The 24,160-nt window shown below is 44.7% G+C and overlaps 1 protein-coding gene across 5 annotated transcripts in view; it reads left to right on the forward strand.

The window, feature by feature from the left end:
• Positions 1-21,324, forward strand: part of mgll (monoglyceride lipase) — a 58,676-nt gene extending 37,352 nt beyond the window's left edge. For 4 of the 5 annotated variants that reach the window (XM_079495682.1, XM_079495683.1, XM_079495681.1 and 1 more), the window contains 4 exons: positions 11,618-11,728; positions 12,685-12,774; positions 16,095-16,310; positions 19,838-21,253. In XM_079495682.1, the coding sequence (XP_079351808.1) occupies positions 11,618-11,728; positions 12,685-12,774; positions 16,095-16,310; positions 19,838-19,972 (552 nt within the window). In that variant the 3' untranslated portion in view covers positions 19,973-21,253. Of the gene's footprint in view, positions 1-11,617; positions 11,729-12,684; positions 12,775-16,094; positions 16,311-19,837 lie in introns of all 5 variants that reach the window. The other variant, XR_013789187.1, reaches the window with a different exon arrangement.
• The last annotated feature ends 2,836 nt before the right edge of the window (positions 21,325-24,160 follow it).

Genomic DNA, 24,160 nt, shown 5'->3' on the forward strand with positions numbered 1-24,160 from the left:
GTACGATCATACTTGTGAGATATGGGGGGGCCATGCCTTTGGTTGCTTTGAATGCCAGCATCAGAGTTTTGTATTCTGTGCGGGCAGCGACCGGGAGCCAATGGAGCGAGCGGAGAAGGGGGGAGACGTGTGAGAATTTTGGCTGGTTGAAGACCAAGCGTGCTGCGGCATTTTGGATCAGTTGGAGGGGCTTAAGTGCACATGCCGGTAGGCCAGTAAGGAGGGAGTTGCAATAGTCAAGTTTTGACAAGACTGTTGTCTGGATTAGGAGCTGGGCTGACTCCTGGGTGAGGAACGGTCTAATTCGTCGTATGTTGTAGAGTGTAAACCTACAGGATCTAGTGACAGCTGTGATGTGTGTTTTGAACGAGAGCTGACTGTCCAGGACAACACCAAGGTTCCTGGCTGTCGGGACAGACTTTACCAGGGCGTTGTCTACGGAGATAGTTAGCTCCCGCATAGGGCAGGACTTAGCTGGGAAGAACAGAAGCTCAGTCTTGTCTGGGTTCAGCTTGAGGTGGTTGGAAGACATCCACTGTGAGATGTCAGCCAGGCATGCAGTGATGCGCTCTTCTACCTGGGTGGCAGAGGGGGGGAAGGATAGAAACAGTTGTGTGTCATCGGCATAGCAGTGATAGGATATATTGTGAGCAGAGATGATGGTGCCAAGGGATTTAGTGTACAGTGAGAAGAGGAGGGGACCAAGTACAGATCCCTGTGGGACCCCAGTTTGGAGGGTGATAGCAAACCTTTCCAAGAAACCTGGTAAGTCCGGTCAGAGAGGTAGGAGGAGAACCACTTCAGCGCCGTCCCGCCTATGCCTAGATCAGCTAGGGTGCCTAGGAGCAGCTGGTGGTTCACTGTGTCAAATGCCGCCGATAGGTCTAGGAGAATCAGGACTGCAGAGTGGGAAGCAGCCTGGGCAGCATGTAGTGCTTCTGTGACTGCGAGGAGTGCAGTTTCCGTGGAGTGTGCCTTCTTGAATCCTGACTGGTTGGGATCCAGCAGGTTGTTCTCTGAGAGATGGAGAGAAAGCTGGTTAGAGACAACACGTTCAAGGGTTTTGGAAAGAAAGGAAAGGAGTGATACCGGTCTGTAGTTCTTGACATCTGAGGGGTCAAGAGTTGGTTTTTTGAGGAGTGGTGATACCCTGGCTGACTTGAAGGCAGATGGGACGCAGCCTGAGGTTACTGAGGTGTTGATAATGGAAGTGATGAAGGGGAGCAAGTCAGGTGCGATGGTCTGGAAGATTGGAGACGGGGCGGGGTCGAGAGGACAGGTGGTAGGTCTAGTGGATGTGACTAGTTTCAGGACCTCATCTGGGGATAGAGGAGAGAAGGAGGACATGCATGGTATGTTATGGTTAGCATTGGTTGAGTCGAGTGCTTCTTTATGGGGGAGGGGGGTAAAGGAGCTACTGATATCATCAACCTTCTTTTCGAAGTAGTTGGCAAAGGCCTCCGCGGTGAGGGATGAGGGTTGAGTGGGGGGAGGGGGTTTAAGGAGGGAGGAGAAAGTGGAGAAGAGTTTCCTTGGGTTAGAAGTGCAGGATTGGATTTTGGTGTGGTAGAAGGAGGTTTTAGCGGTGGTTAGTGAGAGGGAGAAGGCAGAGAGGAGTGAATGAAAGTGGTAATCTGTACACTCTTTATCTCAGGGACCGTACGGATGTAATCTGTACACTCTTTATCTCTGGGGCCGTACGGATGTAATCTGTACACTCTTTATCTCTGGGGCCGTACGGATGTAATCTGTACACTCTTTATCTCTGGGGCCGTACGGATGTAATCTGTACACTCTTTATCTCTGGGACCGTACGGATGTAATCTGTACACTCTTTATCTCTGGGGCCGTACGGATGTAATCTGTACACTCTTTATCTCTGGGACCGTACGGATGTAATCTGTACACTCTTTTATCTCTGGGACCGTACGGATGTAATCTGTACATTCTTTTAGGGTTAAATGAACACCGTGGATTTCATACCTCCATCCTGTGTAATAATACAGTGAAGAAGAGAGGTTCAGTTTACAGTTAACATACAGTATTTAATATTTATCGGTGTTGAGAGAGTATAGAAACTCTGTTATATAAACAGAGCAACTAACTTTAATTCAATTACGTTTGAATGAATTGCTGCTACTTGTCGCAAATGTTTTTTTTATATGTGAATGCACAAACATTGAAATAGGCCTACTGCGGTCAACTTTCAAAAGCATAAAGCTAACGTCTCCTATATGTATGGATATGAAAAATATATAGTTTCACAAGATAGTATTACCCAAAGTGTTAATGTAACACAGCTCTGTTTACACCTTTATGTAATTCCTATTTATATTCAACATTTATTTGTAAATGCATAGTTTTATTTTTATTGTCTTGTTCCACTTTTGCTTTGGCAACGTAAACATACATTTTCTCATGCCAATAAAGCTCCTTTGAATTGAATTGAAATTCAATTGAACTGAGTAGAAATAGTGCCAAATGGATCCGTAAGCGAATGCGACACAGTGTAGCTTTTTAGATTTTACTGTACTTTCTTTTTTTTACTTGCACAGGTGGACAAGTATATCCAATGAAACCAGTTGATGATGAAGGTCCTCAAGACCATTTAGACCTGAGGACTTCTAAATCATGACAGTTTTCTGAAAAACCTCATGTTTCTGTCAGTGGTTCTCAAACTATTTCATGTCAAGGAAGGATGTAATTGGCTGCCGACCCCCATCTGAAAATATGTTGTTCCAGGGACACCCCTAGAAGCAAAGATTTGAGTTAAAAACGTTCGCTCTGAAAGAATATATATTCAAAGGTTTGCGCCACATTTTCACGTTTTTTCAAAAATAGCACATCTACAAGCTCATAGCGTGGCACTCGGTGCCGCGCTACGAGCTTGTAGATCTGCTATTTTTCAATAGCTAAATTATAACATAATGCTTAAAACACCAAAAGGGGTTCACGTCCAGAATGGGTTAAGACCAGAGTGTTTTACATCACATTAGGGTGCCTTTCATTGATTGCAGAGTAAAAGAGATAGCATGCAGGTGTTTTTAATCAAATGAATGAATGAAAGGCACACAAAGGCATCAGGCGGCATTCAACAATAAAGCCTGCACCTTCTCAAGCAGGACAGTATGATTTAGCATTCATGGCAAATTGAGCTGCCTTTAGCACGGTTTCTGTCTGTCAGAGAGGATTGCAGCTAGGGCTTCACTGCCCACATATTATTGTACTTAAAATGAACAAGCTGTGTGTGGGTGTGTGTGAGTGTGTCTTTGCTTACATACAACATACTGCCTGCATAAAAACACAGCCAAACATTTACACTGTACTCCCAGACACGGGTTAGAGAAAAGTCTCACTCTGTAAACAAGCAGCCCGGACAGACTGGATCACACTTACACTGCTGCCCACGCCCACTTCTCCTAATTCTTCTCCAAATGTGTCTTGCTTGCTTGATATCATCTTTTTGTGGCTAAAATTCACACAAAGATCGCAAGTTATTAAAGCTGCTAAAAGCAATAATCTTCTAATGGGGGTCCACGGGCTAATTAGTGTCAATTTGGGGGTCCTTGACATGAAAAGGTTTGGGAACCACTGGTATGGAGCAGGCATTACACGGCCCTTTGGCTGACTCTGACCAGGTTACTGGTCATTACACGGCCCTTTGGCTGACTGACCAGGTTACTGGTCATTACACGGCCCTTTGGCTGACTCTGACCAGGTTACTGGTCATTACACGGCCCTTTGGCTGACTCTGACCAGGTTACTGGTCATTACACGGCCCTTTGGCTGACTCTGACCAGGTTACTGGTCATTACACGGCCCTTTGGCTGACTCTGACCAGGTTACTGGTCATTACACAGCCCTTTGGCTGACTCTGACCAGGTTACTGGTCATTACACGGCCCTTTTGGCTGACTCTGACCAGGTTACTGGTCATTACACGGCCCTTTGGCCGACTCTGACCAGGTTACTGGTCATTACACGGCCCTTTGGCTGACTCTGACCAGGTTACTGGTCATTACACGGCCCTTTGGCTGACTCTGACCAGGTTACTGGTCATTACACGGCCCTTTGGCTGACTCTGACCAGGTTACTGGTCATTACACGGCCCTTTGGCTGACTCTGACCAGGTTACTGGTCATTACACGGCCCTTTGGCTGACTCTGACCAGGTTACTGGTCATTACACGGCCCTTTGGCTGACTCTGACCAGGTTACTTGGAAATGAGAAAATATAACTTAATACTTTCTAATTTTACCTTATGCGTGGACTAAAATGGCATTGCTTATATATAGAAGCCTGTTTATTCACGTACACACAATCTGTTTTCCTGCCGTGAATTGCGTATGATTGACCCGTTACTTTCCTTGTCACCCCCCCCTCAAAAAAATGTCCGCTCATGCCCACAAAAAGAAAGGTGGAGGCCGAGCCGAATGCAGAGGTTTCAACTAAATATGTGCTAATAAGTATTTATTTACTGAAGTCAGAGGAAATAACATTAATATACTCTTACCAGCTTGTCAAAACAATGCCATTTACTGCTTTTTATATAGAAATAATTGCCCACCCCTGGACGAAGCCAGATGCACTGTGGTGGATTTGAACTCCCAGACTCGGCGGTGGTGGGCAGCTACTGTTACTACTGTGCCACCCCAAGTGCCATTCTCATTTTCCTTGTTGAGTTTTTTTAAATCTCACTTAGTTTGTTACCTTTATTCACTTGTGTCTGTTCATCATGTTCATCATCGCCTTTATTTACAATAGAGGGTGTGCGCGTGACATCATCATCATACATACATCGTACGTTATGCAGAAACGCTTACTGAGTGGCAAAAAACTACTTTCTGGCCTTGACAGCCCATACAGTACATCCAAACAGGAAAGTCTTATCTGATCGTATTAATCAATATTAAACTACGTTAAACTCACTTTCTTTGCCACTCTATTTGCTTAAGGCATTAGACTCTTATCCTGAGTGACTTACAATTGTGAAATCAGCGTAAATGGCGTGAAACCTAGTCAACAGATGACAGCGTAAATCTTTTTTTATTTTTTATTTTTTTAGGTGAGACTTTTTTCCCCCCACAATACACAGTTTTTTTTCTCCACTCACCTATTCTTGACAAATGTGTAAATGTCAATGCAACATGAATTCACATGATTTAAGCTATATATTTCCTAATGCGTCTCTTCGACCTGAAAACCAGCAGGTCAACCCATAGTGGACGTGTCGAGCATAATGAAAGTAGTGAATAGCTTTCTTATCGCAGGACCTCATTTCCCTTATCCTGTGTTTCTCTCAGTCAGTTCCTCTCGCCCCTCTCTGTTTCTGCAAGTCTCTATTTGACTGTAAATAGTATGACGTAAGTCCCAAAGACAATGAAAGCCACCTGGGGGCTAAAATGCTTTGACACTCCAGTGATAACATCCTGGAGAGGCTGTGATTTAGCTTGCATGTATATATATATATACAGTGATCATGTTGTAGAAGTCTCCCTTCATGTATCCTGCCTTATTATATGAAATGCATTTGATTTATCCTCCATCCATCTTGCATGACTCAGAAACCAAGGAGGAGGATTTCATCATAAACCTAATACCTATATCAGCTAAACTATTACCCCATTTAGACCCCAGACCAGATTCTACAAAATGTCTTCAACAGTTTTCTGAAAAACCCTATGTTTCTATGTCAGTCATTCTCAAACATTTTCATGTCAAGGACCCCCAAAAATATATGTAATTGGCTGCCGACCCCCATCTGAAAATATGTTGTTCCAGGGACCCTCCAGAAGCAAAGATTTGAGTTAAAAACGTTCGCTCTGAAAGAATATATATATTCAAATATTTGCACTATATTTTCATGATTTTTCAAAAATATCAGATCCACAAGCTCATGGCACGGCACTCTGTGCCGCTCTTTGAGCTTGTAGATCTGCTATTTTTGAATAGCTAAAGTATAACATAATGCTTTAAACAGCAAAAGGGGTTCCTGTCCTGAATGAGTTTTAAAGGAGTGGTTCAACCAAAAAAAATGCCTTGTGTTGCCATTACTGTAAATTTTGCACTGGGAGCAGGGTATGCACGTGACATCATCATCATACCAGGAAGTTATGCGAGAATGCCTACTGAGTGGCACAAAACTACTTTCTGGCCTTGACAGCCCATACATCCAAACAGAAAAGTCCAATTTGATTGCATTAAATGACTTTAAACAACATTACATTTACTTTGTCACTCACTTTGCCACTCGATCTGCCATTGAGTTCATGCATGTGCATACCCTCTATTAGAATGACATGGTAAGAGGAGTTGGTTGCGCTTGATGTGCCGGGGCAGCTTGTACACAACCCACAACCTGGCTGGTGTCATGTGGTGTGAGTCACATTCCTTTGTCACATTCCTATATGCCAATAGGAATGCTTTAACCTTTTCACACAAAAACGTTTTGTTTTAACCAACCAGTAAGACTCCTGAGGGCGAGAAGGGTGCGTGCGGGTACGTGCACGCGACCTCGCCCTTTAGGGCGAGGTCGCGTGCACGCACCCGCGTGCAGTGGTTGCCAAACTAGTAAAAATAGCAGATCTACAAGCGCACAATGCGTCACCAGCTTGTACTTCGGCTATTTTCACTACTTCTTATTTGTTGTATTTGGTCCGTGACCCACACATGGGTCCTGAGCCACTGTTTGGGAACCACTGATCTATTTCAATGTAGGCAAATGATCATTTATTGGTGGTGATGTTAGTGAACCTGAGGGATTATTTACCCATTCTCCACATTATTCTCAGCCCTAGCGGTCGCTTTATCGCCTTTAAGGCGTATTGCTGGTAAAATGTTAATGTTATATTAAAACAAAAGGCACTGCATGGTCTGATCTGATGGTAATGCCTGCTGTTAGCCCCCCCCCAACACCCCCCCCCCCCCCCCCCCCACATGTGTTGTGAAACACAACACAGGTTTACTTTCTGACATTCCTTTATTTAGGCTTTGACTTGTTTACTGCTGTATAAACAGGAAAGGGCGACCAACAGAAGTTAGCCTGATTCAAATACTTTGTTGTACGACACTCTGGCACGCTGAAAAGAGCTGATCTAAACAGCTCACACGCTGTTGTGAGCTTGTAGATCGGTATGACAGAGTATAAGCATTTGTACGTCTCTAAATGTTTTGATGAATTGAACAAACAAGTGTAATGCTTTAATGGGACGTCCACTCACAGTCTCAACAGTCTTTGTATTGAGTTGTGCTTTAATTGTACTGTACAATTATAGTTATTATTGATAGAAAGTCATCTTTGGGGTGAACTACGTCTTTAAGCCCTGTATTATATAGTACTTTTTGTACAAAGGTGTCATGGAAAATGACCAGTCTACATGTGACGCGTTGTGAGCTTGTTGATCAGCTATTTTTACTTTTTCCTTTTTTTTGAATAATCGTTCATTAATCGTAATTGGGGCAAAAGTTTCAAATAATCGTGCTATTGATTTGAAGTCATATTGCCCCGCCCTAAGTGTATAGCTGTGCATAATGTGTACAGTGTACTGTATCTATGTTTGACTGACTGAGTGAATGAAAGACAGACATGGAGACAGAGGCAGGGCGTGTGTGAGTGTGTGTGTGTGTGACTGTGTGTATGCGTGTGTGCGCGTGCGTACGTGCGAGTGAGACGGAAAGATTAAGATAAGAACATTGATCAGTTGAATCTTCTGGTTAATTGGTCACTTTGACATCATTCCACCCTCTTTCTCCTTCACTGTGCAGAACTCTGAGCTGCCTTATCTGTTTCAGTTAGGACCCAATGGACGTGCGTGCGTGCGTGCGTGCGTGCGTGCGTGCGTGCGTGCGTGCGTGCGCAGGAAGGATTGTCCAGGGTGGAGGACTCCCGTCTTCTAAAATACATTTCTCTTTCATGTTGCTGACACAGGAAGTCTGTCCGTTCCTTCTCCTGAAACACCCTCCATGCTGTCCGAGTGTCCTAAAGTCTCCCCAAGCATGTAGAATGCTTCCCATCCTCAGTCAGGACTGCGGGAGTGCAGACTCACTCCCTATTTTCCATTGCAGTACACCTCAGTGACCTCACCCTCTGGCACTTGCTTTTCCTTCTTGTTGCATATTTTTTTTGTTGATAGATTTAGACATACGGTAATAGTGCTTGCTTACCACAATCACTAAGAATGTTATTTCAGACAGCATTTTGTTTAGACAAAATGTTTTTCCTGGCTGGAATCCACTACACCTCACCCTCTAGGAATCCAGTACACCTCACCCACCCTAGCACTTTTTTGGGGATAGATTTAGACATATACTGCTTGCTTGACCACTTAAGAATGTTATTTCAGATAGCATTTTGTTTAGACCGATGCTAGGATTGCTATTTACCTGGCTGGAATCCTATTTTCTTTGAATAAATAGTTTTTACTTGTGTTCTACTACATGATAAACTGACCATCTACCCCATCTACCCCGTCGCCAATTGTAAATTGTGATGACCACATTTTCACGGTACCGACCCAGAATCAGAATGTTGTTTACAGCTTGTTCCATTCTTCAATCTGCTCCTCATTTTCAATATGGAACTGATTATCTGACCAGCTAATGTAGGCCAAATGACATTGCAGTCTAGTTCTTAAATTGATGAGATCTGTGTGTGTGTGTGTGTGTGTGTGTGTGTGTGTGTGTGTGTGTGTGTGTGTGTGTGTGTGTGTGTGTGTGTGTGTGTGTGTGTGTGTGTGTGTGTGTGTGTGTGTGTGTGTGTGTGTGTGTGTGTGTGTGTGTGTGTGTGTGTGTGTGTGTGTGTGTGTGTGTGTGTGTGTGTAACTGAGAGAGAGGGAGTATTTGTGTCTGTGTTTATCCAGCTTTAGAAAGTAAACTGTGTTGTTAGGAAGTATTTTGTTCCTCTGAGTCTGTGCTTCCCGTTTCTTTTCATGAAGTTCTCCAGTCGTTGGCCTCAACCTGATGAATATTCAAACACCGGACAAAGATTATGCTCAACTCAAATTAGCCAACAAAGTCCCAACAAAGTCTTTCACACACAAAATGACACTGTGTGTGTGTGTGTGTGTGTACGTGCGTGTCTTTATATGATTATATCATTGTTTGCGTATATATTTCTGTCTATTTTGGTCAGTATACACTCACCGACATGCACTGTGTATGTGCATGTGCACTCGCATTAGCTGAAACCAGGGCAAAATCAAGTGTGGCTAATGGATTAGTTCTTGGCAGCCAAAGATCTTCTAATTATCCTGGCCCTGAGTGGTTAGATTCTAGCCCTCCTCAAAGCCTCACTCGCCATGATGTGCCAAGACAACGACATGGCTTACAGCTCATGTTAGACGCAGCTTTAGAACACATGTGTGTGTTCCTGGGGTCGAGGGTTCAAATCCCAAAATCCATGACCTGTTTCTGACCCTTTCCTGTTTCTGACATTCTCTCTCTCTCTCTCTCTCCCTCGCTTTCTCTCTCTCTCTCTCGCTCTCTCTCTCTCTCCACTCATGTCTATATAGTGAAACTCAGAGGAACGCGGAGGAGGAACTTCACACCCATTTTAAACAAAAGACATGTTGTGTGCATGCGGCATTCATCGCCAAACCCCTCGCTGGTTTTCTCCGCTGTTTCTGTCTCAATAACCCCTCACCTAATTTTTTTTGAGAGCCATTCTGAAGCGATCGTCTCTCAAGGTTTTACACACATTTTGGAGCAAATCATTTGAATCGTGACCACCACAGATGTCAGTGTGGCTTAGGGCTCATTCCAGGCATATATGTTTGAAACGTATGGTCCTGTCCTTAGGGTATTGGGTTCAACGTCTTCCTCATGGTATCTATAACACCCCCCACCCCCCCTCCCACACACGTGTGCACGCGCGAGCACGCACGCACGCACGCACGCACGCACGCACACTCTGACTTCCTTGATGGAAGGGTGGAGGTCCACTCCCATCAAAACAAAAAAGGGATTGTCTGCCTTCTTGTCTCTTTTTTCTCCCAATTTGTAGTCATTACGCCACATTCAAATTTCGCTATGTAGTTCCTGTCACCGCCAACCCCTAGTTGGTCTTAGGGAGGGTGTATACCAATGGTTCCCAAAGTGAGGTCTGGGGACCCCCAGGGGTCCTTGAGGGAGTTCCAGGGGGTCCCCAGCTAAATGATAGTTTTGAACCAAATGGACCCTTTATTGGACTGTAACTCTGAGAGTGTACAAATGTAATTTGTACACTCTCAGAGTTAAATTAACATTGATTTTACAATATAGGGGTCCCAGAGATAGAAATGCCATTAAATGGGGGTCTGTAGACTAATATGCATGTCAAACTGGGGGTCCTTGAAATTAAACAGGTTGAGAATCACTGGTCCCTGGCATGTCTTTTCAAATGGAGGTCCGCGGGCTAATTAGTGTCAATTTGGGGGTCCTTGACATGAAAAGGTTTTGGAACCAGTGGTGTAGACAACCACATTTTTATCAAAAACTGCTTCTTTTCACCTCACAGTGAGGAGTTTCACCATGAGGATGTAACGCGTTCGGAGGAACACCGTATTCCTCCCACGCCCCCCGCCTTGACACCCTGTTGAATTCCCAGATTTACCCACCTGCAGTCGAACACCGCCAATTATGTTTGTTGGAAATGTCCGGCCAAGCCGTCCGGCCAAGCCGTCCGGCCAAGCCGTCCGGCCGGGCACCGTGAAGGATTAGAAACCACTCCACAGTGCCGGGCAGGAAACATCATCTCTATGCCACCCGGGTGCTCTTAATTGTTTATTTTTTTATTTGAATCAATGTTTCTTTGATATCAGAACCCCTTGCCTCTTTTTGGGCACCCATAACTATATACCCTATTGGCCTGAATATAAGACTATGTTTTATTTCCAATGGAAATATCCCAAAAAACGGGGTCGTATTATAATCAGGGACTAGACTATTTGACATTCAATGTTCTTTTTCCACAAATGAGTTTGAAAAATGGGGGTCGTCTTATAATCAGAGTCCTCTTATATGATTGATTGATTGATTCTTTATTTAAGTGTCATGCTTCCGAAGATGCCCAGCCCATATGGACTTACAGGACACTTTTTACAGTTTACATAAACAATTACAATAAACCGACATGACGGTTTGCAAACAATGATCCAAGTCAATACCAAACTGACTAATACACTCCAGATATATATTATATTCGGGACAATACGGTACCTACACTGTGATTTAGTCCTAGAGCTTGACTTTTAGAGCAATGTTTTGCTGTGTATTCTTCTGCCTCCAGGGTGGTGCCATCTCCATCCTTTTAATTTAGAACAATGTTTTTGTTGTGTGTTCTTCGGCCTCACTCACACAGACTTGTGTCCTGTGTCTTCTGTGTGTTATGGCCACCTCAATGCATTTCCAATGGGAGTCACATGGTTTGATGACACAACCTTGTTGCATGGCTGTGTTCTGCCCCCCTCCCCCCATCAAACAAAAATGTTTGGTCAAACCATGGAAATGCATTGAGGCGGCCATGACACACAGAAGACACAGTGTGTCTTAGGTGTGAGTGAGGCCTTCTGCCTCCAGGGTGTTGCCATCTCCATCCTTTTAATTTAGAACAATGTTTTTGTTGTGTGTTCTTCTGCCACCAGGGCGGCGCCATCTCCATCCTCACAGCATGTGAGAGGCCCAGTGAGTTTGCAGGGATGGCTCTCATAGCGCCCATGGTCCAGGTGAACCCCGACTCGGCCACGCCGTTCAAGGTATAGGAAGGAAGGAACAGGGGGGTTGGGCAACTTCCAAGATGGAGAGAGGGCCACCGCATGTCCACACTCACTCCAGAGAGCCACATGAGCTTGTAGATCAGCTATTTTTGCTATATATTTGAATTGAAATCCTGAATATTTATTTTTCTATTTTTGAATCCTGAAATTATTATTCTTTTGAATCTTTCTTTCAAATGCATTTAGTTATACTTATGTTAACTTTATGAACTTAAATGCAAATACATTGGGCATGTATTATAACATACATGGGCCGCCAGTGGCCCATGTATGTCATAGGACACTATACACTATACTACACTCCTAACCTCACATCTCTGTTTTCCTGTCCTCTGCTCCCATCCTCTCTCATCTCATTTCGTCTTATATTCCTCTATCTTCTCTTCTCCATTCTCTGTTCTGTTCCATCCTTGTACTCTTCTTATCCTCGTCTCTGTTCTTTTTTTTCTCCTCTTCATTTATGATCTCTTCTCTTCTTCTCTTCTCCTTGACTTTCTTTTATCTTTTTTTTTTTTAACGTATGTTACTTCTCTCACTCACTTACATTCAAATGCAAGCGCACACACACACACACACACACACAGACACACACACACGTTAACATCGGGCACCTCTTCAAAGAGAATTGAATGTCTATGATCTTTCTCTTGTCTTCCTTTCTCTCACCTGATCTCCTTTAGTTCTCTACTTAGGTTATCTGGAGACCCTTTTATTATTTTGTCTCTGTATTCGCCTCTTGTCTCTGATTAATTGTGTGTGTGTGTGTGTGTGTGTGTGTGTGTGTGTGTGTGTGTGTGTGTGTGTGTGTGTGTGTGTGTGTGTGTGTGTGTGTGTGTGTGTGTGTGTGTGTGTGTGTGTGTGTGTGTGCGCGTGTGCGCGTGCGTGGTGCTGACTTTAATGAAATATACATAATATGCTGTTTTGCTACTGTGTAGGTTTTCATGGCTAAGATTCTGAACCACATGATGCCCAGCCTCTCTCTGGGCACAATTGAGTCCAGATGGGTTTCACGAGACCAGAAACAGGTGAGGCACATGGGAAGTATCTGTCTGTGCGTGCGTGTGCGTGTACACATGTATGTGTGGTCGTGTGAGAGGTGTGTGTTGACTATGTAGGTCAGTACACCAGCCAACACCAAGCAGGGTATGACAGCGATGTTGGGAAGAAAAGGCTGTAGTGTTTATTTTTTAATGAAATCAAGTGCAATAAACTGGAGATCAAAACCAGGTCTCCAGCGATGAAATGAGTGAACCACTAAAAATAGATGGACATCAATTATGTGTGTTTGTGTGTGCGTGCGTGCGTGCGTGCGTATGGGTTTGTTCTGTACATGGACCCATTCACAGATGTTTATTCTCCAGGTCACAGATTGTTCAACAATATATTTTCTTGACTCTGTTCCAAACCACAGAGGTTTTGTCATGTCTAGCTGTGTGTGTGTGTGTGTGTGTGTGTGTGTGTGTGTGTGTGTGTGTGTGTGTGTGTGTGTGTGTGTGTGTGTGTGTGTGTGTGTGTGTGTGTGTGTGTGTGTGTGTGTGTGTGTGTGTGTGTGTGTGTGTGTGTGTGTGTGTGTGTGTGAGAGACCCCCTGTGATCTCACTTGTTCAACAAGCAAAGACAGCTGTACATCAACTATACAGCGTGTGCGTGTAGCTTGGTGTTTCTCTGTGGGTACCTGCACAGTCTCAGAACTCCAGTCCTTTTGGAAAGTATAGACTTTCAGAGAGCAGGAACAATGAAGACCAATTTATACTGACACACAGCAGAATAAAATGACATTTCTTTTCATTTACTGTAGTATGTCCTAAAAAAACATTGTAAATGTATGCTACTCAGTAAAATCAGCTGGGTGAAGGTTAGCTTTGGTTGGTCCATAGCTCTAATGCCGTCGCATTTGGAGCTATGTTACTGTCGACTTCCGGGGCTCGCATGAATGCAGACCAGCCTCTCCTCTGTAGCGAAAATAGAAAATCACCCCCGTGTGAAGTGAGTGGTGCAACTCCGTGTGGGGGTCCCGGGGGGTCCCCAGAAGTTCCAGACCCACAGGACCACAGGCAAGGTGCCGGCCCGGTTCCGGCGAGCCGCCCCACATCTGAAACGGTAGAGAAACCATGTTACCATGTGTGGGTCTCCGGGGGGGCTCGGAACATCCAGACCCCCAGGAACGCATCCAGGGGGCCAGGCCGATTCAGGCGAGCTGCCCAACGTCCGAAACGGTTGAGAAATGACAGAGTTACCGTAGAAAGATGGGTTGTGTAATTAGAAAGCCTACTTTCCTTAGTGGATGCACTCTGAGCCCCCCACCACACGTATAAATGCACTTTTTGGCCAGAAAGGGATTTTTTTTCACCCGAAGGAAAAATCTTCTCTATGAGGGTTTTCTCTTGGCAATATCGGTAGAGGGCGCAGCGGAGTAAATACAATTATTTTTTTCCCGGTGAAAACAAAATCCCTTTCTGGCCAAAAAGTGCATTTATCCGTGTGGTGGGGGGCTCAAAGTGCGTCCACTAAGGAAAGTAGACTTTCTAATTACACAACCTGTCTTTGTATTGGTGATAGGTAAAACATTTTTATTTTCGCTACAGAGGAGAGGCTGGTCTGCATTTCATGCGAGGCAGGAAGCCAATCAGTTCCATAGGCTTAATGCAACGGCAGCAAGAGCAGTAAGGCTATGGACCAGAGCTAGGTGAAGCAGTAAGGCTATGGACCAGAGCTAGGTGAAGGTGAAAACTGAATTCCCCCGCGGGATGAATTAGGTATAATTATTATGAACAGTTGCCTGGAATTGTCTGAGGGGAAAGTTTAGAAAAAGGCCTGAACAGTATGGCCACCATTGACATCCTATATAAGGCAAACATTTTCTAAATGTCATCATGCTTTAAGTAGCATGTGACGTGGGTTTTCATGATTCAGAATCCATTCCAAGCATTAGTTTTGCAAGAAAAAAACCTCATTGGGCTAAAAACAGCCATAGCCGTCATCACAGAAGTGATGAGGTCAGCACATTTGGCCGAATTTAGCCCAATGAGTGCTTTTCTTTTTGTTTACTATTTGTTTGAGGTCAAATGACATTATTACTGGACTCTAAGTGGCCTTCTGCACTTCTTAAAAAAACAAGATGATGACCTTTTCTAACACTGCTCTATTCTCTCTCTCTGTCATTTGAGTCAGAGTTTCATGTTCCTCCTGGGAGCTGTGCTAGAGGTCACTACAGCAGTGGTTCCCAAAGTGGGGTCCGGGGACCCCCAGGGGTCCTTGAGAGAGTTCCAGGGGGTCCCCAGCTAAATGATAGTTTGGAACCAAATGGACCCTTATGGGTCTGTAACTCTGAGAGTGTACAAATGGACACTCTCAGAGTTAAATTAACAGTGGTTTTACAATATAAATCGGGTACCAGAGATAGAAATGCCATTAAATTGGGGGCCTAATGCGTGTGAAACTGGGGGTCCATGAAATTAATAATAATCTTGTTTTAGAGGACCCCCTCTAAAACGAGATGATGCATCTCAAGGGGCTATCCTTTAAATGAAATACAATTTCAATATATAATATGTTTTGGAATCGCTGCTAGAGCCGTAAAACTCCTCTCTTATCGGGGTCTCTGGCATACCTTTTCAAATGGGGGTCCGCAGACTAATAAATGTCGATTTGGGGGTCCTTGACATGAAAACGTTTGGGAACCACTGCACTACAGTGACTATACACCTCTCTCTGCTATTCATTCCCCAAAGCAGCAGATCACACAACCTCAGATAAACCTCTGAAGTGTGTGTGTATTATACCTTCTGGCTAACTCAAGTGGGCCTGTAAATATAGCCTGTATTTACAGGCACGAGAAGAATCAGAAGGCACGCTGTTGCCAAGTATGGAAGCAGATGGAGGTGGTGCAGCGACAACCCAGTACAATTCAATAAATATTTAACGCTGCTGATAAAGTACGGGGCTCGTTTGTTCCATGTACGTTTTACAACAGGACACGCAGGATATGCATAATATATGGCAGACTGTTTTTTTTAATATAACTCTGTTGGCTGAGTGTGCATATAATTTAGGTCAGGCCCACAGTTTAACTGTTTAACCTCTCTCTCTCTCTCTCTCTCTCTCTCTCTCTCTCTCTCTCCCCGACCATCTATCCATTCTGAACCATCTCACCATCCTCCAAACATCTCTCCATCTTCCCTCCTACTGCTTATAACTCACTTTCTCCAACTTCCACAACTCTCCCCATTTTCTGTTTTCTCTTCCTCCTACATCAATTCCCCAAAACTCCCTCATGCCCTGACACTTCCTCCCCCTACACCTCTCTCTCTCTCTCTCTCTCTCTCTCCCTCCCTCCCGCCACCCAGGTGGAAGCGTACGATGCGGACGTGCTGAACTTCCATGGAGGAATCCGCGTGTCCTTCGGCATGCAGCTGATGGGGGCGGCAGCGCGCATCGAAAGGGAGCTGCCGTCCATCGCCTGGCCGTTCCTGCTCCTGCACGGCGACGCGGACAAGCTGTGTGACATCAGAGGGTCCAGGCTCATGTACGACACGGCCCAAAGCGGAGACAAGAAGCTCAAGGTGAGAGATTGCATCCACCTCAGTTACTTGGGGGCTGCCATGACATTTGATGTGATTTAACACCATTTGTGCCCAACACGTCTCCCAGACGTCACTTTGGCGATTATGCACAATAATTGTGATTCTCTAACATAATCAGGCTACACTGGGGAATGGAACCGTACGCAGCTAGGTGGCTGCACCAACAATTCCTCCGTCCCACGGGGAGTTCCGTATTTACCGGATTTATTTTTCCTCTGAAGGTGAGGCGAAGGGCTGCGTATTCCCCGCGGACATGTGGAAAAATGGATCTAACATCAGGACGGGAACCCCTTTTGGTGTTATACCTTAGCTATTGAAAAATAGCAGATCTACAAGCTCATAGCGCAGCGCTACGAGCTTGTAGATCTGCTATTTTTGAAAAATCGGGAAAATGTGGCGCAAATCTTTGAATATATTCTTTCAGAGCGAACGTTTTTAACTCAAATATTTGTTTCTGGGGAGTCCCTGGAACAACATATTTTCAGATGGGGGGTCCGTGGCCAAATACAGATAATTCTGGGGGTCCTAGACATGAAAAAGGTTGAGCACCACAGACATAGAAACAAGGATTTAGAAGCCTTTTTTTTTTTTAGAATGGGCCTCAGGTCTAAATGGATTTAATTGTCAGCGTATCGTTGTGGAGCCAATTAGCCCGGCACTTAGGCAGCACTATATCCAGACATGTATTGCAAGGCTACAGCAATGACCTGACTGTGTTTGATGTGAAGTCCGTTCTATTTACCAAGACTAGATCTCGTTCAGGCAAATTCTGGCCCTATATGCTCTCCACCATCAAGGGAATCCCCATGGAGACCCGTACTGTACTGTACTGTACTGTACTGTACTGTACTGTACTGTACTGTACTGTAGGTGAGGTTCACGGCAGTACACCCTTGGGAGTGATCCCATCTGTTCATTTCAAATGCCGGCAAACACGACGCAATGTAATGCAAGCACCTCCCTGTTGTTTTCGTGCATGTAGTCTCGTAGGAACATCAAAGGCTGTCTCCGTTCAATTTGTTTCGACATCCCCTCCTCCCTCACACAACGTGTGAGTGTTCATTTGTTTGAATGAATAGCGAGTGGGATGCAGGAGGAGACCATGTGACCTCTGAAGACATACTTCTTCCTCTGCGCTTTGAGAGAAGGAAGTGGTGTTTCTAAAGCTCAGCCACATCACATGGTTCATCATAAGTAGGATGAAGGAGATAGTAAAGAAGAGATCTATATACTGCAGTGATGTAAATAGGTTTTCAATGTAATGAGTCCCTGGATGCAGGGATGGTCTTTTAGATGAGTCATATAATAATTTAGAGGAGTCATATAATATTTTCTTTACAAATTGCAGCATTTAACTCTCATTTCATTTGATATGGTTATAATGTATAATTATATTATATTCATGATTATTATAACTAAAGCTAGCAAAAAAAATACTAGAATAGTAATGCTCTACATATTTCATATTATTTTGGCTGTACAGTAGTGCATCCCGTGGATGCAGATTGCAGAGGTCGTTGTTTTATTGCGTCCCTTAACTATAAACTGCGTTTTGGGATGCAAAATGCACCCTATATTAATCTCTGATACTGTATATACAGTTTTAATGCATTTTATTTCATCAACTCGGTCCTTGTGTCCTCTATCCAGTCTAAATAATATTTGTTTCACCAGTCAGTGGCCTTGTGGTTAGAGTGTCCGCCCTGAAACTGGGAGGTCGAGGTTCGATCCCCGGCCGGGTCATACCAAAGACCCAATGCCTTCCTGCTTGGCACTCGGCATCAAAGGGTTGGATTGGGGGGTCAAATCAACGCAGCGCTGCGCACGCTGCGGCTCACCGCTCCAAGAGATGGGTCATATGCGGAGAACGTGCAGTAACGTGTGTGACAAATCGTACCACTTTGACTTTGACTTTGTTAGTTGGGGCGTCACCGGCTCAGGTGGTAGTGTGGCCATATGGTTTCCTCCGCCATCGGTGTGCACAATCATTGTAAAGCGCCTTGGATAAAGGTGCTATATACTGTACTGTACTGTACTGTACTGTACTGTACTGTACTGTACTGTACTGTACTGTACTGTACTGTACAGTAAATGCACCATTTAGCAGTTAGTTAGATGTAGCTGTCATAGGAGATATTGCATCAGTCTCATTTGCACACATTCTGCTGCCACACCTCTAACAGAAATGCCACTCCTGCGGTGACGGTTCACAGCACTTGGGAATCTTGGCACTCGATGGCATATTTCGTAACAGAGTGAAAGCCAGAACAGTTAAAAGGACCCTCCTTGTACTGGTTAAAGACAATATTCTGCTTTCAACTCTTATTGTTAATACCGTAATAATAATAATAACCAGTAAGACGCCCTGAGGGCGAGAAGCAACCTCACCCAAAAGGGCGAGGTCGCGCTGAAACAACAGAGCTTCTTAATACGGCACAGTTGAGATAAATTAATGTGGTGTCAGATGTAGAGTTGCTGGCCAGCTCCATATATTCAGAATTTCAGATCTAGAATGTCAAACCATGTATGGCTATCCAGGGTTTGATGAGGTCAGTGTCGTATATGGAGATCCAGGTGATGATAGTCAGCTCCATATATGGAGATCCATGTGTTGCACCAACTTGGTTCATTTGCAAGTGAGACTCGTGTCACGGCAACCACACTGGTTATCATGAGACTGTCACGATAATATGGCCATATATTGACATTCACATATATGTGCTTAGTATTGATGACATCAGGGATGTCTATATATGGGCATAACAGGGGTTGTATTAGGCCCTAAAAATATCCATATATGGGCATTCCCAGACGATACCCTAATTATATCGTCTGGGAATGCCCATACATGGACATTTTTTCCCCTTTTTTTTAACTGACGTTTTCAGGCCTGAAACAACAGAGCTTCTTAATATGGCACAGTTGAGAAGCACGAGTGACAGATGTCAGATCGACATATTGATGATGTCAGATGGTCTTATGGAGACAGCCATATATGGAGTGTGTCATGAAGCGTGATGCGGCGTGACGTGTCACGAGGCATGACCATATATGGAGGCGCGACGTGACGACTGACGGGAAATTCAGGTTTTCATAGCAACTGCGACCTACGGTTGCAATAATAAGAATACGAATTATTATTACTATAATAACTTTATTTGCATTGCACTTTTCAAACAGGAGTTTACAAAGTGCAGCACAGCACAGCAATTGGAACGGATGCATATTAACGACTTTTGTTGGCGGCGCTTTCTAAACCATCCAAACCATAGCATAATTATGCATTGTACAATGTGGTATTACCATAATAATATAGGTGTGGGTTGTGTAAAAATGTCCTGGAAGATTATTGCTTGACAAGAGTGGGAGCCCTGAACAATGAAAGCAAGAGAATATGAAAAGAATGGAGAGAACAAAGCGTGATTGTACCAGGCAGCCAGGCATAGCCTCTCTCATTCTCTTTGCTCCCTCTCTCGCCTCCTCTCCTCTCCCCTCCTCTCTCTCAGGTGTATGAGGGAGGGTACCACGCGCTCCACCATGACCTCCCGGAGGTGGCGGAGTCCGTGCTAAAAGAGGTGACCGGCTGGATCACAGAGCGCCTCCCTCCTGCTCCCTCTACGCCCCAGCAGACTTCCTCCTAAGACCCCCTCCACTTCTCCTCACCTGTCGTCATCCACCCAGACTCTCCCCCCCGGGTGGAGGCCTGTGCTATACTGCTACTGCTACGATGGTGGAGAAGCCACCATCTCTTCCTGAATTTGTAGGGCTACCCATGTCTGTCGCTGGTTTGTACGTACATGTATATTGTATACCCACTTGTGTTTTACCCTCATTTTCTGGGCATCTAACCTATAGCCATCTGTTTTCGTGGGAGTAACGTTAGCTCTTGGTTGGTGGGAATATGAAGTGTTTAGTGTGCCCACATCCTTCTGTAGAAGAGCCTTTTCTCTGAACCTGTAGTCCAATGTGCGCAACAAAATGTTACGCAACATGTCAAGAGGCCCTTACAGATGCATATTACCAATCTGTACAATATACAGTTCTAGTGGGTGTTTCAATCCCAGGGGCAGGAGAAGCCATTTTCTCCTCACCACACTGAGCTCTCCACATGTCTGACCTAAATAAGCCTCCTCCTCTACTTCTCACATGTGGCTTCGCTGTCGTCATATGAATGACCTGAATGTACCTTGTGATACTACTGGCAGCTCTGCTTGAGTGAGTAGAAATGTTCTGCTGTGAATATCTGTGACTGTTTGTGTCACCTGGCTGGGACACGCAGACAACACAAACCTTTTGGTCCTTTTGCCCAGTAGACATTTGACCACTAGTGACCAGTACCTTCTACAAAAAAACTAAACATTTGTGATTGTTCTAGTCCATCTTAGCTTATAATTATCCCCACTTTCTTTCACTTTAAGTGCAGAGATGCAGGGAAATTTATAACTCTCGCTTTGTCTCCCTCCCTTGATGGTGACCGGGGAAAAACGGAAACATCAGCGTCACTGTGACCTTTGACCCTATGGGGTCAAGTAGTAGTAGTTCATTTATTTTGGTCACAGAGGCTATCCTTTAGAGTTAAATATGTTCTTCATTTAGCATTTTAGACTGCAACTGGGGCCCGGCAGTCCCATCAGAGTAGTGCAGTGAATAGGGTATACTCACTGCATTGCAGATTGCACATCACTTGCGTTGACATGGATTTGTCATTTTTAATGAAAGTATACGAAATCCACCCTCAACAGGTGTTTTCAATCTAAAACCTGGGTAGGTATGTGCTTTTTTAAATCTTATTTCTGGAAAGAGAATGTATAAAGAAAGAGGGGAAACGATGAGAGCAATTTGACCACAGGACATCAGGTCTCTGAGCCTATTGGCGTGAACTCATTCCATTAAGGTCTTTGAGCCTATTGGCGTGAACTCATTCCACCACCATTAGGTCTCTGAGCCTATTGGCGTGAACTCATTCCATTAGGTCTCTGAGCCTATTGGCGTGAACTCATTCCATTAAGGTCTCTGAGCCTATTGGCGTGAACTCATTCCATTAGGTCTCTGAGCCTATTGGCGTGAACTCATTCCATTAAGGTCTCTGAGCCTATTGGCGTGAACTCATTCCATTAAGGTCTCTGAGCCTATTGGCGTGAACTCATTCCATTTAGGTCTCTGAGCCTATTGGCGTGAACTCATTCCATTAAGGTCTCTGAGCCTATTGGCGTGAACTCATTCCATTAGGTCTCTGAGCCTATTGGCGTGAACTCATTCCATTTAGGTCTTTGAGCCTATTGGCGTGAACTCATTCCATTTAGGTCTCTGAGCCTATTGGCGTGAACTCATTCCATTAAGGTCTCTGAGCCTATTGGCGTGAACTCATTCCATTAAGGTCTCTGAGCCTATTGGCGTGAACTCATTCCATTAAGGTCTTTGAGCCTATTGGTGTGAACTCATTCCATTAAGGTCTCTGAGCCTATTGGCGTGAACTCATTCCATTAAGGTCTCTGAGCCTATTGGCGTGAACTCATTCCATTAAGGTCTCTGAGCCTATTGGTGTGAACTCATTCCATTAAGGTCTCTGAGCCTATTGGTGTGAACTCATTCCATTTAGGTCTCTGAGCCTATTGGCGTGAACTCATTCCATTAAGGTCTCTGAGCCTATTGGCGTGAACTCATTCCATTAAGGTCTCTGAACCTATTGGCGTGAACTCATTCCACCACCAAGATAACCCTGTAGCACCCTTCTTTTTTTTCTTTTTTTGTTTTGTCTATGTAAACGACTTTTAATACAACTCTGAATTACCCCTTTTCCATTTGTAATAATCATGTTTTGCCATTTGTCAGAAGCCAATGCAACCTTTGGTCCGCTTGCACTGCCTGTGTAAGCAGCCTCAAGGCTGCATGCTGGCTGGCTGGCTGCAACAGACCTGCAGCCTCAAGGCTGCATGCTGGCTGGCTGGCTGCAACAGACCTGCAGCCTCAAGGCTGCATAATGGCTGGCTGGCTGCAACAGACCTGCTGCCCCAAGGCTGCATGCTGGCTGGCTGGCTGCAACAGACCAGCATCCTCAAGGCTGCATGCTGGCTGGCTGGCTGCAACAGACCAGCATCCTCAAGGCTGCATGCTGGCTGGCTGGCTGCAACAGACCTGCTGCCCCAAGGCTGCATGCTGGCTGGCTGCAACAGACCTGCAGCCCCAAGGCTGCATACTGGCTGGCTGGCTGCAACAGACCTGCATAAACACATGCCGGCATGTGCTTTTAATTCTGTTATATCCCATCCCATTCCATTCTATACTATACGTACACATCAATATTTAGTCTGTTGCATGCAGGAAGTGATTAATGTCACTCCAGTCAGTCAATCTAAACATCAAGCAAAAACAGGTCAAATTGGAGGGCAAGTATGCTTTCAAGCCCTGTGTTCAATAAATCACTCCAGCATGGCATTGGACATGCATCAAGCGTGACTTTTGTGTCCCAGCCAGGGAGAACAGAACAGAACATACAACAAGCGTGTCCCCACCAGACACGTGAAGCATGAAATCAACTCAGTCCAGACTTGTCACTCTCTAGACCTTTCTTCTTTTTCCTTTTTACCCAGAGTTCAAAGGGAGTCATGCAGAGAGAAGCCCCAAAGGTAGACAGGCCAGGGTATGGTATCCATAGTGATCGCTGCTAACATGTCACCACGGCAGCAGCAGCAGGTTGGCAGGCGTTGGCATGGAGTCATGGACGCAGGCCCTTTCCCCCGTTTTAAATTCGTACATGTGTTGTATCCACGGTGACTATACCACACTTCGTTCCATGCCTGTGTGTGGCTCTCACTCCTTCACTCTCCATTCACTCTGCCTGTCCATCTGTCTCTTCTTTCTCTCTATGGGTTCCTCCTCATCGTCGCCATTATATCTCTCTCTTTGGCACTCTACTGTAATGTCTGTCTCTGACCCCCACTGCTCTCTCCCTCTCTCTCTCTTTATCTCTCTCTCTCTCTTTCTGTCTCTGCCCCCATCTTACCCTCTGCCCTATCTCCATTCCTTTTTTTCTCCAGTTTCTCCCACCCTACTCCCCCCCCCCCCCCTCTCTCAGTTGCCGTGGTGACCAATGTTCTTTGTACTGCCTATCACAGAGGCTGTTGTTCCAGTGCAGAGTCAAACATCCTGTACTGTCTTGTCTGTCTCTCAGCCTGCCTTTACAACCTCATCCTACACTTCCCCTAGTGGCCATTCAACAGAACTGCAGTAGGGTTTAGGCTGATTGTGCTACAGTATGTTGGGGTCTGCCTTGGAGTTAATTACACTTGCCTGGTGTCCCTGGTCTAATTGTTTATTTTGGGTCCTCGCAGTGCATCTACTATTCAATACATGCATTTCATCCATCAAGATATGGGATTTTTAATGTTATTCGTTTCGAATTTGGCCTTCGTTCCCCCATACTGTATGTAGGCTTATTTTTGTCACCATTTTACATTACTGTGTGGAGAGTCAATGTGATTTAGAAAATGGCTGTATGCAGTTGGAATGTTCTGTACGGTGTAAGCAAGTTACTGTCGACACCTTATTTAGAACAGAATGCATTCCATAGCTCCTCAACCACACGTATAATAACTGGTAGAGGTCTCTTCCAATCCAGTTTGAAAAATAGAAGTCATTTCTAAAACATATAATAGAGATATCCTGAGTGGAAAAATATCATCCGAACTACACCAAGGACCTGTCTACAACCATAGTGTCTTTTTGTTTTTTTCTAAAGTACTATGCGTTTTCCATAATGTAAGAGAAAATATAATCACTTTATGTTCAAAATGGTGTGCATGTCATTTTGGAACAAAACTCTTCAGCTA

Source organism: Electrona antarctica (assembly GCF_951216825.1).
Source record: "Electrona antarctica genome assembly, chromosome: 2".
Lineage (NCBI taxonomy): Eukaryota > Metazoa > Chordata > Actinopteri > Myctophiformes > Myctophidae > Electrona > Electrona antarctica.